Source organism: Aplysia californica, unplaced genomic scaffold (assembly GCF_000002075.1).
Source record: "Aplysia californica isolate F4 #8 unplaced genomic scaffold, AplCal3.0 scaffold01351, whole genome shotgun sequence".
Classification (NCBI taxonomy): domain Eukaryota; kingdom Metazoa; phylum Mollusca; class Gastropoda; order Aplysiida; family Aplysiidae; genus Aplysia; species Aplysia californica.
In genome coordinates this window covers 76,382-93,847 of record NW_004798621.1, presented here as the reverse complement: position 1 = coordinate 93,847, position 17,466 = coordinate 76,382, and the positions used below count along the sequence as shown (strand labels likewise).

Sequence of the window (17,466 nt, the reverse complement as noted above, 5' to 3'; positions counted from 1 at the left end):
CGTTACATAATTTAATTGGGACTGGATGGAAAAATTGGATATGGTAAATGGGAAACAAGGGGTGAGAGATTGGACACTGGAGATGGAACAGAAGGTGGGATTCGGAAGGTGGGACTGGTCATATATATATATATATATATATATATATATATGTGAGTACAATACTGACTGTATTGCACAGGGTTAGCCTGAAAACCAACGGGCAGAGAAAATGACAGGAAACAATAATTCATATTATAATAACAAACATTTCTCTCTCTCTCTCTCTCTCTCTCCTCTCTCTCTCTCTCTCTCTCTCTCTCTCTCTCTCTCTCTCTCTCTCTCTCTCTCTTCTCCCTCTTCTCTCCCGTCTTGCTCTCTCGAACTACCCCCTCTTTAAATTGTCGCTCCCCCTCTTTCCCTCTCTCCCCTCCTCCCCCTCTCTCTCTCTCTCTCGCTCTCTCTCTCTCTCTCTCTCTCTCTCTCTCTCTCTCTCTCTCTCTCTCTCAAACACTGCCCACAGACAAAAGTGCACGCGTTCAACTCAAGAGTGCAAAAACATTTGTTTACGCTAGTATCACAGGCCGTCACGCGCTAAAACATAGTCGCGCCCAAGTCTCGAGTGGGCGGACGCGAGATAGGGCAATTGAATGAAATATCTTGGTAGCAGAGAATCCTTGGTGACCACGGCCCAAGAGGTACACAACCCACACAAGTACGTCGTGAAGGCCCTACTTTGGTTAAAAAAAACCTAAAATAACAACAAAAAAAACCCAACAAACAAACAACAAACAACAAGTACAAAGAATAACAAAAAAAAATCTAATTCTAAATAAGAATAAGAATGTATCATTAGTAACATTAGAATGGCTTAAAACCATCGATTCACAGTAGATCTATATTTCTCAATGCAATGTTTAAAATTTTATTTACGAAATAGAAAGTCAATCGTCAATTTAGTGGTATAAAATGGAGTTATAAAGCCTATTCATTTGCGACAATGTATAATAAAGAATTTATCAATATTTAAATTTGTTCCGAGCCTTCCACTTCCAGGGAGTATTGAGTGTTTTAAATAAACCGGTGAGGGGAAAAAGAAAAACTGCTCACGGAAACAAACACGAAACTAACTTCCGTGAAGAAGAAAAATGTGAAACTGGCAACTGGAAAAGTGTGCGACGTGCCCACGTGAAACGAAGACTGAAGATCTTCAGGCTTCAGGACTTCAGGATATCTTCAGTATCTTTGCAAGACAGTATTTTTTTCTGTGTTAAAAGACTCCGGTAAGTACTAGAAGTAGATCTAGATCTAGATCTAGATTCTAGGCCTACTATAGATTAGTTTCTAGATCTAGATCTAGAGATCTAGATCTCTATGTTAACCTCTCAAATGCCTTACTTTTACTTACTTTTGAGAGTCAAGTGTACCGTACTGTAGTCTGTAAAGGCCCCTTTAAAAGACACGTACAGTTCGCTGATCGACAAACTGACAGTTTAACCGACGGACGCTCGATCTGTGTCATTGGTAAACTGAAAGTTTGTCGACGAGAGAAGTTCCGTTTAGACTTACAGTTTTTTAGAAAGTGGCTATTCTCACCCGCCCGGAAGTTCTCGCAAGATCAACTCCTCCCCTCTTCTCTCTCTCTCTGTCTCTTTCTGAATACTGTCTATCGGTGTGGACGATCAAATTGACCAAAACAAAGTTAAAAAATGATGTTAAAACACAAAAGTAAATTAATTTGGTTGTCTACAAAGATGCTACGGCTATTTAACTTTTCGAATCGAGCCGAACTACGCGGGTCGCCATTTTGTTTTGCCCGGAAATTCTCACGCTACTCCTCTCTCTCTTTCTCTTTCTCTCTCTCTCCACTGCCCGCAGACAAAATTGTACGCTTTTAGTAGGCTACAGTTGTAATGGAACGTTTGTTCATGGCACAGAATTCTACAATTTTTCTGTTATAGTGTAGAATTCTGTGGTTTGGGGTGAACGCGCACCGGGTGAGAATAGCCACAAGACTCGCCTGCACTATTCTCACTCCGGGTGAGAATAGAGGTGGCCGTTTTTTATCCGTCCTTGGACTGTTGTAGCTAGATCTAGATCTAGATCTAGATCTAATCTAGGTCAAAAACGTCAACAATCTGAAGCAAGCTACATGGGTACTTATGGCAGCATTTTTTGTTCTCAAATCCAAAAACAAATCTAGAAACAGGACCATCTGGGCTAAAGAATGGCTATATTAAAAAAGTACCTCTACACACACAAATATTCTATTTCCACAATACTGGCAGCGTTCGATAATGTTCGTTCGATGAACTGTAGAAAACTTTTTCAGTAGCCCCCCCCCCCCCCTTCCAATTCGAAGTGACTATTCGGACTTGAGTCCGAATATGAAAAAATGTTATTCGGACTCTGATTCTTGTCCAGCATGACATCACTTCCGACTTCCTGTGACTCGTGAATCCGGCTTCCTGTCCTGCCTCACTCGTGACTGCCTCAGGCTGGGTAGAGACCGGGATCACTTCGGGCAAAAAGGCGTTTTGTGCAGGAGCCGAGTTTTAATCTTATGATGAATTTGAGGCCGGCCTGAAAAGTTATAGCGCTTCTAATAAATGTTTGTTTGTCAAGAGGTCATCAGAAGCAATTAAAGATGGCTCGTTAGCGTGTGTCGGGGTCGAATGGGCGGCCTGCACACGTGTGGCTGTGTGCGTGTCGGGGTGGGGGGTGGGGGGGCACTATCGGTCCGGGCGTTGAACGTCGTCGCATAAGCGTCTGTCTTTTTCCCCCCGGCAACTGATCATTATTACAATAATAAGCTAGTCTTGACGTAGTTCTACGTAATGAATTGTGCGCTGGTCTACGGAATCAAAAGTTGCCGTACGCTCAGCTCTACACACAGCAACACAACTTTTTCTTGGTAAACAATCGATATGACACAGGTTTATGTATTTGAACGAATCGGTCTTTTTTTTTACACAGCTCATAATATGCAGGTGCCAGGTGGTCTGCTAATCTTCAATTTTACCTTTTTCTACAACAAAGAAAGTGGGAAACATGGGGGTGGGGGGGGGGCGTATCAATGAGGCGGCGGGCATCGGATCGGCAGAAAAGGTGGGGGGGAAACTAAAAAATGGCGGAAAATTGGAAGCACTGAACGTTAGATCTATAGAACGAAGACACTTCCTTTTTTCCGGACCTGAGTCCGAATAACATTTTTTCATATTCGGACTCGAGTCCGAATAAGAATTTTTTTTATTCGGACTCGAGTCCGAATATGAAAAAACCGAATATATAACGACGGCCTTTCCAATTACTATTCGCCGGTTTGGGTCCCAAGAGTGTTTCAGGGGGACAGGTAGAAATCTAATAAGAATGTGGAGGGAGGTTCAAAGGGGGGGGGGGGGGGGGCACTTTACCATAATTTGATGTTTTGCCGTTAGGTTTGATATCTCTCGCTCGCCGCGCATCAAACATAACTTCTGATCTAGATCTAGATCTCTAGGTCCAAATAAGCGGGGTGGGAACTATCGAAAAGACACCCAGTTTCTTTGTTCCACACGGACATTGTACTCGAACTAGGCTAAAACTTTTAGTAGAAGACCTGTGTAATAGTAAAACTGGTGCTGGTAGCGTGTAGACAAAAACAAATAAATAAACAGCACTGTCTATATGAAACAATGGTGTGTAGCCTTCAGCTGACTCCAACACGGACATTGTAGTCATTGTAGTAAAACTAGAAGACATTTGCAATAGTAAAACTGGTAGCGTGTAGATTAGACCAAAAAAAAATGTATTAAATAAACAGCACTGTCTAGATCTACTGTTCTAGAATAGTCTAGATGAAACAATGGAGTGTAGCCCTCAGTACCTACACACACACACACACACACAAATATTCTATTTCCACAATGCTGGGAACGAAGGCCAACACTCCTTGATAGGCTGTTGAGTTCCTTGGTCTTTTCTTGCATCTGAGCATGTGTGTGAGAGAGCAGCACAAGGTCATTGGCGAAGTCTAAGTCGTCCAGCTGCTGCCAAGGGATCCATTGTATTCCATTACGTTTGCCTCTGGTGGCTTCTTTCATGACCCAGTAGGGCTGTACCCCGGTAGCAAACACGCTCGTGCTCACAAGACCCTAGTTCAAGTCACAAGCCTCAAATCACTAGGTCAAATCATCAAATCAAATCACCAGCATGATACGTTGAGTCTAGCCTAAGCTTCAAGTACCCACACCAAATTGCAATCCGCGAAGCCACTCATGTCTGACCCCCTCTTCCTTCCCCTCCCTGCTTGCAATCCGCGAAACCCTTAACGTCAGAAAGAGAGAGAGGGGGAGAGAGAGAGACCCTGCGCACAGTGTCACTGCGCCACAAACTAGTTTGTTCGATTATTCGAAGGCATACGAGCAGCGGACGGCAGGCAAGACTGAAATCGCAGCAGAGCAAAGCACTTGGTCCCAAGACCTGCTTTGCGTCTCGTATTGCTTTGTGCTAGAAGGGCTTGCTCGTCAGCACAACACCACTCGTCAGGCAAACACCGCTCGTCTGCACCGAGGCGCAAGATCTACCGGTAATCCACCCCGCTCGCGGCGTGAACTCTGAACTCTGGACGTGGAGGAAGCGAGAGGCAGCGCTGGTTTTGGTGCAAGGCGAAGAGGGTTGTAATTAGCCTAGTGCAGACCGTTCGCGACCTCTGTGCTTTAACAGTGAAAATGTGACATCTTCGTAGGCTCACATTTTGTTATGAGCTACTTTCACTGGTATTGTTGTTGTTGTTGTTGTTATCGATCCAGCAACAGCTGGGCTCTCGCCCTTCTGTCCAATGCCATGTAGTGATAAGTGCAGGTCTGCTGCAGTTGCTGTAATGTTCCATAGAGTGTGTTGTCAATGTTAGGTCTCGGAGGGAGAAGGGTAGCTCTGATGTCATTTAGGGCTGTACAGTGGAACAGGTGATGATCCACAGTCTCATATGCATAGTCACACAAGGGACACATTGGGGGAAGTTCCGGGTTTATTCTGTTCAGGTGGAAGTTGAGCTGTAGGCGGAAGATCGTGGTCTGTTTCTTTCTCTGAAGGCGGTTGATATTGTCATTCCTTTTTGTTGTGGTCATATGTTTGAAAACTGCTCTGCCTGTCTTTCCCAGGGCCCATCTGTTCATCCAATCTTGTTTGTTGTTGCTTTTGATGATTTGTTTTGCAGTGTTGTATGAAGTTGGAATGTTGGGTTGTTCACTGTCTAGATCCCCGTTTGGCGAGTGTGTCTGCTCTGTCATTTCCAGGTATGTCTGAGTGTCCGGGGACCCACTGCATTACTAGGTTGATGCCACAGAATGTTATCAGATGATGGGATCCAAACAGTATATGGGTCAAATCTTGGTTTAGGTGATGGTCATTTTCTATGGCTTGTAATACTGATAGTGAGTCAGAGAAAATGACAATACTCTGTGCTTTTCCAGGATGAGTGTCAAAAACTGTGCGGAGATGGTACAGTGCTGTTTCAATTGCCATCATTTCTGCATCGTAGTTGCTGCATTTCTCTCCACAGGCTGCAGAGATCTCATTGGAACTTCCATCTGGGTACTGTATTAGTATTCCATATCCGGCTTTGGTTGTGGCTTTGAATGCTGAGCCGTCCGTATAGACGTGTATCCAGTCATCTGAATAGCTGTCGATTGTTTGATGTGATGCAAGCATCAGCGTCACTGGGTCTGAAGATTTTGTGCTCTTGTCTTTGAGAGATGTTGTAATGATTGGCTTTTTTAAAGAAAGGTGGGGAGGGATGTTTTGGTTGACTCTTTTGGTTTCTTTTCTATTTTGTGGTAGATGGTGGCTCTCCTTTAGTTCTGTGATGTGATGCATGATTGACTTTTGTTGAATTCGTTTCTTTGGTTTCCATGTTTCTACTAATTTCCTGTTTGGGTGGTTGGGGCACATTCTTTTAGTTCTTTCATGTAGCTCCAAAACTGCTTTATCTCTGCGGATTCCCAGGGGTTCAACATTTGCAAGGATTTCGCACGCGGCGGTAGGTGTGGATCTCATGCCGCCATTTAATCTTTGATCTATTCATAATACGTTAGGAACACATGACCATGACATATGAATAAGATAAGTTAGATCTCACCATCTCTCATTAGATCTAGGCCAGATCTAGTTGAAAAGTCATAACGAGTAGGCTTAGTTACACACATTCCGGGGTTCGAAAGGAAATAGTAGGCCTATAGATCTAGATCTTCTAAGGTCAATTTCCGAATGTTTTGTACTCAAATTCTTCTTTTTACCTACACTATGATATTCAAAATTATACCCATAAACTTATTTTTATCAGGTAATCATTTTGCATAAATTCAAGTTCATGAAAGATTTTGTGTACGGCCGTGGCTATTCGGATTCGAGTCCGGACGTCCTCTGGAGTTGGGGGCTATTCGGACTCTTGAGTCTGAATTCGAGTCCCAATAGCCTTCCATGGCTATTCGGACTCAAACTCCAATGTGCATGCACAATCATTAGGTGTACCGGGGTGTGAACCAGGCAAGCAATTTGACCATGGCCTGCTTCGGTTTCTACGATCTGGCCAAGGAACTTTCAACAAATGGACGCTGACCGTGGTGACCCAGTGCGAACTGTGGTCTTCTCTTTACAAAAGATAATGGTAGTGTCAATTGCCACAAGTGAAGCTGTTTGCCACCGATTAAATTGGAGCTCTTTTGTGTTTGTGAGTAGATCTAGCCTGTATGTGCTCGGTGAACTTCCGACACACGCCTCTCTCTTTGCCCCTGTGTTGTGTGGGGGCGGGGGGGGGGGGTCTCTCTCTCTCTCCCTAACCCCGCCCCCCGGATTTATGTTCCCTGAAACTGATATATATATATATATATATATATTATATATGGGCAATTCTCCTGAAAACGTGAACTTGCACATACCCTTTACCACAGACACCATACAAAAAGCTGTATATATAATAATTCAAATCATCGTTAAGATGAGCTAAGCCGGTGGTGAAAAGGTTGCCGAACTTGGACTAGGCAGAAAATATCCACTAAAACGATATCCTGAAACAGTGTGTAGCTTTTTTGTTAAAAATTCAGCATTTTTTAGGTATGAAAACGTAACATTCATCAGAGATAGTTTTCATCCTAAGATTTCTCTAAGAATTGTCTGCATTTCATTTTCGTAATTAAGTGTTTAATACTGATCTTAAGTAGAACTTTCAGGGTATCCGACAAATATATGCTTATATTTTTTATAACGGCCCATTTCTTCATACAAAGGACATAAAATTCGTCTTAAACGTTACACGTCTCGTCCGTTAAATGGTAAAAAACAGTAACCCTATCTTCAGTCCAATCAACCTTTTAAAAAGTGTAATTTTTCACTGTAGAATTAGAAATACGATCACTTTAGTCATTTCATCAACCAAGAACAAAATTGCTACAGTGATTACGAATTTTGGGCAGTAAATAGTTGCGTCTGTGAATTTTTGTCACGTTGTATCAGTTAAGATCTGTGTGTTTATTTCCGCCGGAAGTTGCTCAAAATTTTAGTGCAGTATTTTTATGTCAAGTGCACTGATTTCCAATCAACTTGGCTTTCATCTATTCCTCGGCAAGACAACGGTGTCTATAGAAAGTGAATATGAATGACTTCCTAGCGCAATTTTAGCAGTGTAACGATTAATATGTAAGTAGTCATTAAGCCTTGAATTGACTTAAAATTTGCTTTCTTTGTTATATGACTGCAAAATGTGTGATTCATTGATGAAATCTAAGAGTCTCTCAAGGAAATGGATGAGTTTGGACCCATGCCAAAACCAGGATTGTTGGTTTTCATAGTGTTTGTTGTTTCGAAACGGAAATTGGACAAAGTGTTTGATTTCGTCATTGTAATGATTTAGACTAAGTCTTGGTCTTTGTGTTTTATCTTTATAGAATGAGTAGCTACTTAAGAATTTTATTGTGAGGCTTTCATGCGTTGATGCCACATATTTCTAGCTTTGGGGTTGGCAGTTGAGGCAATTGAAGTTGAAAATTTGTTATCGTTGTCTGAAACATACAAATACAAGGATAAGGCTGCTTGGCTCGGTGTTTCGAATATAATATTTAAGATCGAGCATCAAAAATTATACTTTGCTGATATACTCTGTCCACAACACACGAAATCAGCCGAAATCGCACCTTTTAGTTGTACCGCGGCTCCTGCCGTCCAGCGGTGATTTATCACCTCGCCCGGTACCTGTTGACCTTTTTTATTGGGGTCATTTGACCCCGTCTCACCGTTATAAACTGGGGTGCGTTCTTGATAAAATCGTCTCATTTACTGTCTAAATTACAGTGGTGCCGTAAGGCCCACCAAGTAGTTTTAATTTATAGACTTTAGCAACACCATTTCTCAACCTTTAAAAGAAAGTCCCAGCCTTCTACGTGTTATACCAAGTGTTCTACACGTGTCTGTTTGCTGCCTGTGTAACACGCTTTTCTTATTTCAAACTGAGGATAAATAATCATTTATTACAACAAAACGGTGCATTGAATTTTTTTTGAGATTCGATTTGTGAGTTCATTAATAAATCATGGTTTAAGTGTATAAATTTCAGTACTACCGCAGTTGTGGTTGTTAAGCTACATCGGGTTATTATGTTGGGCCCCCGAATTGACTAACGTTATTGCCGTATACAACGAAGACCTTAAAATGGAGCACACCCCTGAAAGTCATGTATCCGCTTTAAACTGTCTGTGTAGAGTGTGCGGAAGACTGAACATTACAGGAAAGCAGAGAAAATCCTTTAAAAAGCCGTATTTGTGTTAGGAAATAGCCAGTGACCTCTTCCTTGTGTTCGGGTTGAGTATCAAAGATGACGCTAGTGATAAACACTCCAAATTTGTGTGTTTGAAATGCTTTAAAACAATCCATGACGCTAAACGTCGAAATAGTGCAGTGTCCCTACAAACACTAAGAAACACTTTTGACAGCAGTCAACACATCTGGTGTGCTTACAATGAAAACTGTGATGCCAAAACGTGCACAGTCTGTGAACAGAAAAGGCTGCTCTCTCTTGGCTGTGCAACAGTAAAGCCCCGTGACCCCCAGTCTCACTCCAGCAGCCATGAAAAATACACACACCAAGCTAGTCCTAGCACCAACATTTCTGAGACAGACACAACCACACAGAGTACATGTACCCGTGCTCTCAGCACCGACTCAACACAACAAAACGACCCACACACAAGTACAAGTCAGACTTTCCACCCCCACCCTCAGTCTGTTGTCCCAGTCAGTGACCAACACGTAGGTGTACAACATGCAGACACAATAGTTCAGGAGCAGTCACATCGTAGCTCACACCGACACAGTCAGAGCACATCGGTCACACATTCTCCCATACCGCATGATAGCAGTTGTGAGCACAGCGTAAGCACTGTCCGTGTTTCTCCATCGTCATCATTCACACCCACTAAAGGCCAAACATTTTCTGCGACTCCCTTGGCTTCGTCAACTCCAGCCCAGATACATGAAACAGTTAGGCCTACCCAAGACAGCACAACATCTCCCATGATCAAAGACATAGAAACCATCAGCCATGCAATGAGTAAGGCACTCACTAAAAAAGAAGAACAATTAACAACAAGACTTATGAAGAGAATAAAACCTATAGTCTACGCCATGATTCCTATGGAGTTATTGTCTTCCAAGTGAGGGAAGTATGTGGATATATATTTACCATGTGATGCCATTTACAATGTGATGCATAGATGAACCATTTTGAGGTCACACAAACTGCGGTAGCAGTGACATTTGGTGAGTACATACCCTTATGTGTTACGTTTGTGTCCCTGAAAGATGAACTTATCCTTACGCTCAGTTTTCTCATTATCGGCGTTCATTACATCATAACTAGAACCGATATCGGGAATCAGACATGACTATCTTGCACTGTCTGTTACAACTAAACAGACCCATGCTGATTCTCTTTGTTTTTGAAATATCATGAAAGAGACTTGGAACTGCTGATGCCCGCATGCAGTGATGTCTTTAAGTCAATGTTATTGTGTTAATTAGGGCTCAATTCAGAATGAAAAATATGATTTTCTAAACCTTCCGCGCGGTCACGCTGACCGAAGAATACCCACGCGATGACCCCGTTCACTGTCACAGGTCAGCGCGCCACTGGTTACCTGAGTTCTCAACTAAAGTATCCTGTTTCTGTGCGCCGTGTGTCGAGGAAATACAAAGTAAATTTTGGGTAATGTCATACTGTAGGCTTGGAGGTGCAAAACGAAGCGTAAACTCCAGGAACAAGGCACAAAAGGCGATGCAAAGATGCGACGTTGTATGGAATTTTCCATGTCAATTTTAGTTTCTGTTGAAAATGAACAAAAATATTGGCGCCGTTTCTCCTGATCGACGAGGTAGCTATAAAGAAAAAAGAAAGACTGAAAGAAAGGAGTAGGCAAACCCGATTAATTACATGCGTCATTAGTTTGGTGAAATTCACCACTTGAAGAGAAATTTACCAGACGACAAAAGCAGATGGGTAGATTTAGTTTGAATGAGGCGTGATTCCTTTTTCTATCTGCATGAAATGTTCATTGTTGAACTCACCTGAAGGACTACTGACTTTAGACATCCTATCTCGAGGATTGAGAAAGAAAGAATGAGAGACAGATGGTAAGAGTGTTAAGAAGGGAATGTTATAGAGAACCGATGGACAGGTATATCTTGATCAAAAAATTAATTGAAAAGAGGCCAATTCGAAAAGTCTTTCTTTGAATAAAAGTAAATGCATTGTGTGCTTCGCTTTTATTTTTCATTTTTGTTTTGACAAACAGCTTTCACTAACTCTCCTCGATTTCCTTTCTTGTTATCACCACTAAAATTATGTAGATCTACTAGTGTCAAGCTTGCTCGTGTGCATGCATGTACATTTCAAGCATTGAAAGAGATTGTACATCGGCCGAAATTTCTCCAGGAATCTCCTCGCTTCGTGCCGTTCTTGGTATGGCTGATAACGTCCGTCTTTCCCTTTGGTTTTATTTTGATAGCCCCGCCCGTGCTGCTTCACTTTTTCCACAGTATGGCTTTGCCCTTAGTTTCCATCAAAAGTTAATATTGGCTTTAACAAGAGGAAAGTAAGTTTATACATTGGTCTTAATGGTTACACGGACTAAATCATGTTGATCACAGTTTTGGTAACAAGTGTTGTCCCTATAATATTTAGGACATAGTAGCTGATTTTATCACCTTGGACTATGATAAGACAAGCAAGACCGCATAAATGATGAATGACATCGTTTTAAGTTTACATTCACTTTATTCATATGCATTCCAAAACAAAATTTGTGACTACTTTTCTGTTGCTAATTACTTTAATAAAAGAATACAAAACAGTAATGCAGCACAATCTTATTTTCTACAAAGTATAGCACGGGTTCTCTTTTAATTCAGTTACAAAACTGATTAGTACAATGTTTCATCTACCCCTCCCGCTCCCACATTCTCTTTCCAACTTTACAGTACTATAGATGAAGAATGCATTGCTTTAAAGTACCGATATTCTGAAAAGAAATACACAGAGTTGTGAAAGTCCTTCCAAAAGTCAAAGCAGCTCGAAAGCAAACTTTGGAAGATGTATGTCAGAAAAGTCTTTCCCAATGAAGCAGCAAAAGGACATATATTGACATTCCTCATCCTTGCTGAGTGCAGTTGTGCACTCTGAATAGCAGCTAGTAAACATTCCATTCACTTGTTTCATGCTCAATGGCAATGATGCTTGTTCTTTAAATCATAAAGAGCTGTTACTGTTAGGGAAGTAGAGGTCCATACTGTGATGAATTTTCTTCAATCTTCCTGTTCGAGCTACGGACAAGGAACTATTCATCCAAAGTGAGCCAAATGGGATGCTACAAGACTGACAAAATTGTTGTGGTCTCAAATGATCTTCAACATGATCGTCATGTCGTGGGAATATTTTGGGAATTGAACATCATCATAATGTCACAAGAAATAACAGAAAGATAAACACTGTTTACTGCCATGAATAACGATGTAATGGGAGTACCCTTTTTGACATTCTGCTACTGCTGCTATTACTAATACTACTGTTTCTGCTACTGCTGCAGCCTCTACTGTTAGGAAAATTAATTTTAGTTCAGTTTGGATTTCATGTTTCACTTATTTTTAACTGCCACAAGATTTTTGTCCCGTAAATTTTAAGTCTCTATAAAATGCTCAATGAGTTAATAAGTTGATATCTTTTTTTTTTCTCTAAAAACATAACAGATAACATCAAAGAAGTATTTCAATACATATTTTAGTTCTCTGTAGGTGTGCAAAATATTTTTAAGAAACATCGTCCTTTTTTCTGCCCACTTGTTTTTTTATCTTTTGTCCTGTAACGTTTAAGACTACTACATTTAGCTATTGTTGCTGCAAAAAAACTACGCTGTCAGGCTTAGACTTAGTGTGATGTAGCTTGATTAAAAATCATCAAGTATTTTTACAAATGTTAATTTGCAATGGAAATGAAGTTGATATATTATATTCGTGTTCAGTCCATCAATATAGTAGAAAATGGACTTCATCAGAAATATCCTCCTCACTGGTTTCAGCGAAATCTCCGAATAGCTCATTCTGCGGTAATTTTGGTTGAAATGAAAGAATAACAACACTACTATTGTATATAGTCGCTATAGTTGTCGAAGCCCGCAAAACCTGGCCATTTTGCAATTCCAAATGACTTGGCCAGGTTTTGCAGGCTTCGACAACAACTGAAGTACTGAATGGTCAAATTCGTCCGCCTCACGGTCAAGTGGTTACGGTGATCGTGTAAGCATTACTCTTTCTTATTACACAAATTTCTATCATCCTATTACATCTATTTAGGTTAGGCCTACCTGTTCTCCACACTCATGTGAGCTTAAAATCCATTGTTTTCTCAGACTGGGTGAGAGTATCAATTTAATTATTCTCACCCGTGGTGAGAATAAAATTGATATTAATCTCAGCCGGGGTGAGAATAACAACAACCTTTTTAAAATTCGTATTAATATCAGTTCTTCTCAGTTTTCGTCAAATGCTTTTTAAGTTTTTCTGAAGCAGATATTTTTATTGGGGGGGTAATGAGAAATCCTTTGTAATCTGATCTCCTTGTACTCTTGAATCTCTTGTTTGTCCTGAAAAAAGAAAAATGATAGCTGTGGGCAGGGTTGCTGTCATTTTGGTACCTTGTATGGGACCTGTCTGAAACAACTTATTTTTAGGTGAGCTTGTTTTCAGCATATGCATGAGGAATTTAATATTTTAAAGATTATTCTTCTCTCCCCAGCTTGAACAGTGTTGTTTTAAATCAAAATGGGCAAGAAGAAAGGCTTGTCAGACAAAGTCCGCAACAGACAGAAAAACAGAGGCAAGCCACAAGTGAATCCTTTTGAAGTAAAAATTAACAAAGTGAAGCATACGGTGGTGAACAAGAAAGTTCAAAAATGGGAAAAGGGCGCTCCAGGGGTGTCACGTTCGAAAGCATTGAAGAAGGTCAGTTTGTTTATTCTCATAAAAATTTTGGTTTGCATACTTAAATGTATATATAATATAATTTATAATTCATTGCCATTGGTTTTTGTACTAGATTGATTAAATGATACTGTTAATCTCATGTCTAATTTAATGGCCTTCAGAAGCTGTAATGTGACAGATTTTCAAAATTATATTTCTCGAAACTATTTTTGGCACTGGTGCATCACTGAAAAGGGTTACAACTCTTGCAATGTATATTAGTGGATATATAAGGACATCAGTCATCTTTTGGGTCTGTAGATTTGGTTAGAAATTGGCAGTGTCCTGATTGTGATTCTTGTTTCGTGTGTTACAGAATGGGAGGGAACAGGTTTTTGTAAATATTGGAGGCTGGTATCAGAGTAGATACGTTCTTAGCAGGTGGACTGTTGGTTTATGTGACTCTTGTTTATGCACATTTATTGTCAAGGCATGGACTTTTGGAGGTTGTTTAATGTGAAATGTAATTTGTAAAATTTGAAAGTATTTGTCACCTGCTCCTCCATAGTTAACTCACTCAGCCTAGACCCCAAGATAGTCGGGTTACGCACTTCTTCGCTGGACCCGACAGTATCGTGATGGACATTCACATTAGTTATTAACTTTTTAACGTAAACGCACTTACAATGAGAACATGCTATACTTTATTCGTGAACCTTGGCCATTTCTGTAAAAGAAACATACAAGGGCAAAGGTTGCTTGCTTGACCTACAATTGAAAATAACTTAGCACGTGGTATCGAAGTGGGAAGAGTGAATGAGTCTTCGTCTTTCTTTCGAGCTACTTTTTAGTGCCTGTTGCTGACCCTTTTCAAATGGCAATGTCTCACAGACCATCAAATATTTTCAAATTTTGTAAATGGTAATAGACCATGTAATAAGTAAACAAATTGTGTGTGAAATATTATGGCGATGAAAGTTGATTTAGTATTGTTACTTATTTTACAAATACGCCTAAAACCTCCAGGCATAGCCATCCGACCAGGTCCATGGATTTAGGGCTGAGTTAAAAGTTTTCTTTGGTCACGAAGAGGCAGATTTGTTTCTGTCTGTTAGTATAGTAATGTTTAATATTTTAAAGTAGTTTAGCAAGAGAACTAATTGAATAGTCATGTATGTGTAAAGAATAATTAGGATTTAGAGAGTTTTGAGTTTTGTAAAGTCATTGCTTGACTGAAAATTACCAGGTATTGTGTTGTGCAACAAAAATGCTGTATCAGTAATTATATGGAATGTAGATGAATTTGAGAAGTGTTCTTGAAGCTTTTCTAATGTATTTTCTCTCTCTGACTTCATTTCAGCGGAAGGACACATTGCTTAGAGAACTTCACCACATGCGGAAATCCAACACGCTTCTTGACAAACGGTTCGGAGAAAATGATTCGAATCTCACTGCAGATGAAAAAATGGTGCAGAGATTTGCCATCGAGAGAAAGGTAAAATTGTTCTCCCCCCTCCCCCCTTCGATAGCTATGAAATTCAAGAAAATGGAAAATTGCCCTTTTGACTTTTTCTATGGGTGTAGCTGATGGACTAAGCATATCTTTTAAGGAAATTCTAGACCTCTTTTCTAATCAGAGAGGCAGCTGACTCTGAGATAAAAACTGAAGAAATTATTCTTTCTTTAAATTTAGACCTGCATGTTTGCCGACAATCGTCTGAAATCCGACAATCACGACCCGACCCGCGAACCGGCCGATGCTATCGCTAGGCCCGCCTAGTATCAGTCAATGTGCGTAGTGCGAGGCCTGGCCGACTGCCAGCGACCCCTTTTTCTCCCGTCGGCTTCGTCGGCACTTTCGTTTTCGTGCCGACCGTCGACGCGCGCACCGCCGACTGCCGACGTCGGCGTTTCCGACATAATTGTCGGAACCTAAGTAGAAATGCGAATACGAAAAAGGACGACAACTTAAATTATCTACTTTCAGTTTCGTGCTCGAGCGGCCATTTTCAATTTCGTTTGTTGACTAATTCAATTGTTCAGATCGTGTGGGTTCATTCAAGTCCGACTCTCTTGTTCTAATAGAATCTAGATCTAGATTTATATAGAGATCATTATAGACCTCAATGGAGGATTCATAATCCAATTCTATTGTGTCAAACCCTATCATAGGTTGTGCTGTAATATTAATATTGGTAAAAATAAGCATTTCATCAGGTGCGTGAATTATTTATTATTATTATTATATTTAGATCTATAGTCTAGATTCTAGATCTAGTTAGATATCTAGATATAGATCTAGATCTAGTTAGATCTAGATCTAGAATCTAGACTCAGCTGAGTCCCTCTTCTTCTGTTCGGAATCGGATGCGGATTTCTAGTTCAAAGCCTAGAATCTATTCCTATTCACTTGTTCTTCAGGATCTAGATCTAGATCTAGATTTTTCTAGATCTAATCTAGATCTAGATTTATTTTTTAGATTACTAGTCTAGTAGATCTAGATATCTAGATCTATAGTCTATATGGAGGATTCATATTCCAATTCTATTGTGTTATTGTATCAAACCCTATAGCAATGTAGATGTAAGCCATATAGATAAAATTTAGATCTAGATCTAGATCTAGATCTAGAATCTATATGCTCCTTGTTTGTTTTGGAGTGTGGTTTTTTAATTAAATTTTTTTTTTCATTTAGTACTTGTTTTGGCCTTTTTACATGCGAATCCCTTTAAGATGAGGCCCGATGCAGGTTCTTTTTGGGGTAGGGTTAGGGTTAGGTCTCTTCTTTATTGTGTTTGTTGGGGTAGTCGCTCGTTACTCGGATGTCCTTCCTTATGACACCCACTAAGGCTTTTTTTTTTAGGGGGGGGGGGGGGGTTGCGCAAAATTTTCAGACAATCTGGTTGAGGCTCACATGCAGGTCTATAAATTGTTGATACTTTTTGTGCTAGGTTCTGTTTTTCTGAAATATGTCTGCAGAGCGTGGTTTCATTTTTCTTTTGTGCTTATATTATGGCTGTCTTCCTCTGTTACTGAAAAAATTAATTAAATTTGATTTTTTTTGTTGAGGTTCTACTTTTGTGTACAACATAATTATGATCATATAATGATCTGGCCTGTTAGCCCCCACTTGTTGCTTTTGTTTTTTTCACTTTCTTTTTCTTAAAGTCACCGAGTCCTTGCAGTCCTGGAATAAATGTCATAATTTCCTTGTTGTTTCCTTCTCTTATTTATTAATTTTTAAAAAATGTCTTTGCCTGCAGAAACAATCACAGAAAGGTGATTTCAGTCTAAATGACGATGAAGAAGTGTTGACGCATTATGGACAGTCCTTGGCTGAGAATCTCCAAGACACGATAGGCAGTGATTCAGAAGAGGAAACGGATGAGTTTAGGACCAGTGAGTACATATTTTTGTTCTATGGTTAAATATTAACTCTTAAGGTGAATGCTTTCTCCCCGCAGACTAACTACTTTTTTCACATGATGTGGGAAAATTTGTTTTATTTTAAAATTTAATTCTTAAGTTTCAGCATTTTAGTTTGGGTATTGTGATAAATTTTTATTGTATTTTATTTTTTATGTAAGTGCAAAAGAGCTAATGATGGATGGATGCTATGTTTACCTGTTGTGTGTAATATGGATTAAAAAAGAAAAAGAAAGTCATGAGTTATGGGGCGGATGGTTGAAATTATTTTTTGTCATTGATTAGAATAGCTTAAACTGTAATGTCAATAAATTCTTTTTAAAATCGAATCTTTTTTGTTGAGTATTTATTGTCTATTTCATGTTTTTGTCTCAGGTAATCTGCAGTTTGGTGGTTTCTCAAAGAACAGTGATGAAATGTCATGGAAAGAAAAAATGAATCAAGTGATAGCAGACTCAAAGAGGCAAAAGGTTAGATTTTATTTCTTATTTGGTTTCATTCTTTCCTTTTTTAAATTTTTAAATATTTTTTGGGGGGATCTTGTTGCTGTTGCATTTAAAATTGTCCAGGATGGCTAC

At 39.9% G+C, this 17,466-nt stretch overlaps 1 protein-coding gene across 2 annotated transcripts in view; it reads left to right on the top strand.

Moving 5' to 3' along the window:
* The first annotated feature begins 1,112 nt into the window (after positions 1-1,112).
* LOC101850621 (nucleolar protein 14) overlaps positions 1,113-17,466 on the top strand; it is a 41,566-nt gene continuing 25,212 nt past the window's right edge. Inside the window, exons 1-5 of one of the 2 annotated variants that reach the window (XM_013090586.2) lie at positions 1,113-1,262; positions 13,295-13,500; positions 14,822-14,956; positions 16,726-16,861; positions 17,264-17,358. In XM_013090586.2, coding sequence (XP_012946040.1) covers positions 13,321-13,500; positions 14,822-14,956; positions 16,726-16,861; positions 17,264-17,358 — 546 coding nt within the window. In that variant the 5' untranslated portion in view covers positions 1,113-1,262; positions 13,295-13,320. Of the gene's footprint in view, positions 1,263-13,294; positions 13,501-14,821; positions 14,957-15,636; positions 15,679-16,725; positions 16,862-17,263; positions 17,359-17,466 lie in introns of those variants that run through there. The other variant, XM_035973521.1, reaches the window with a different exon arrangement.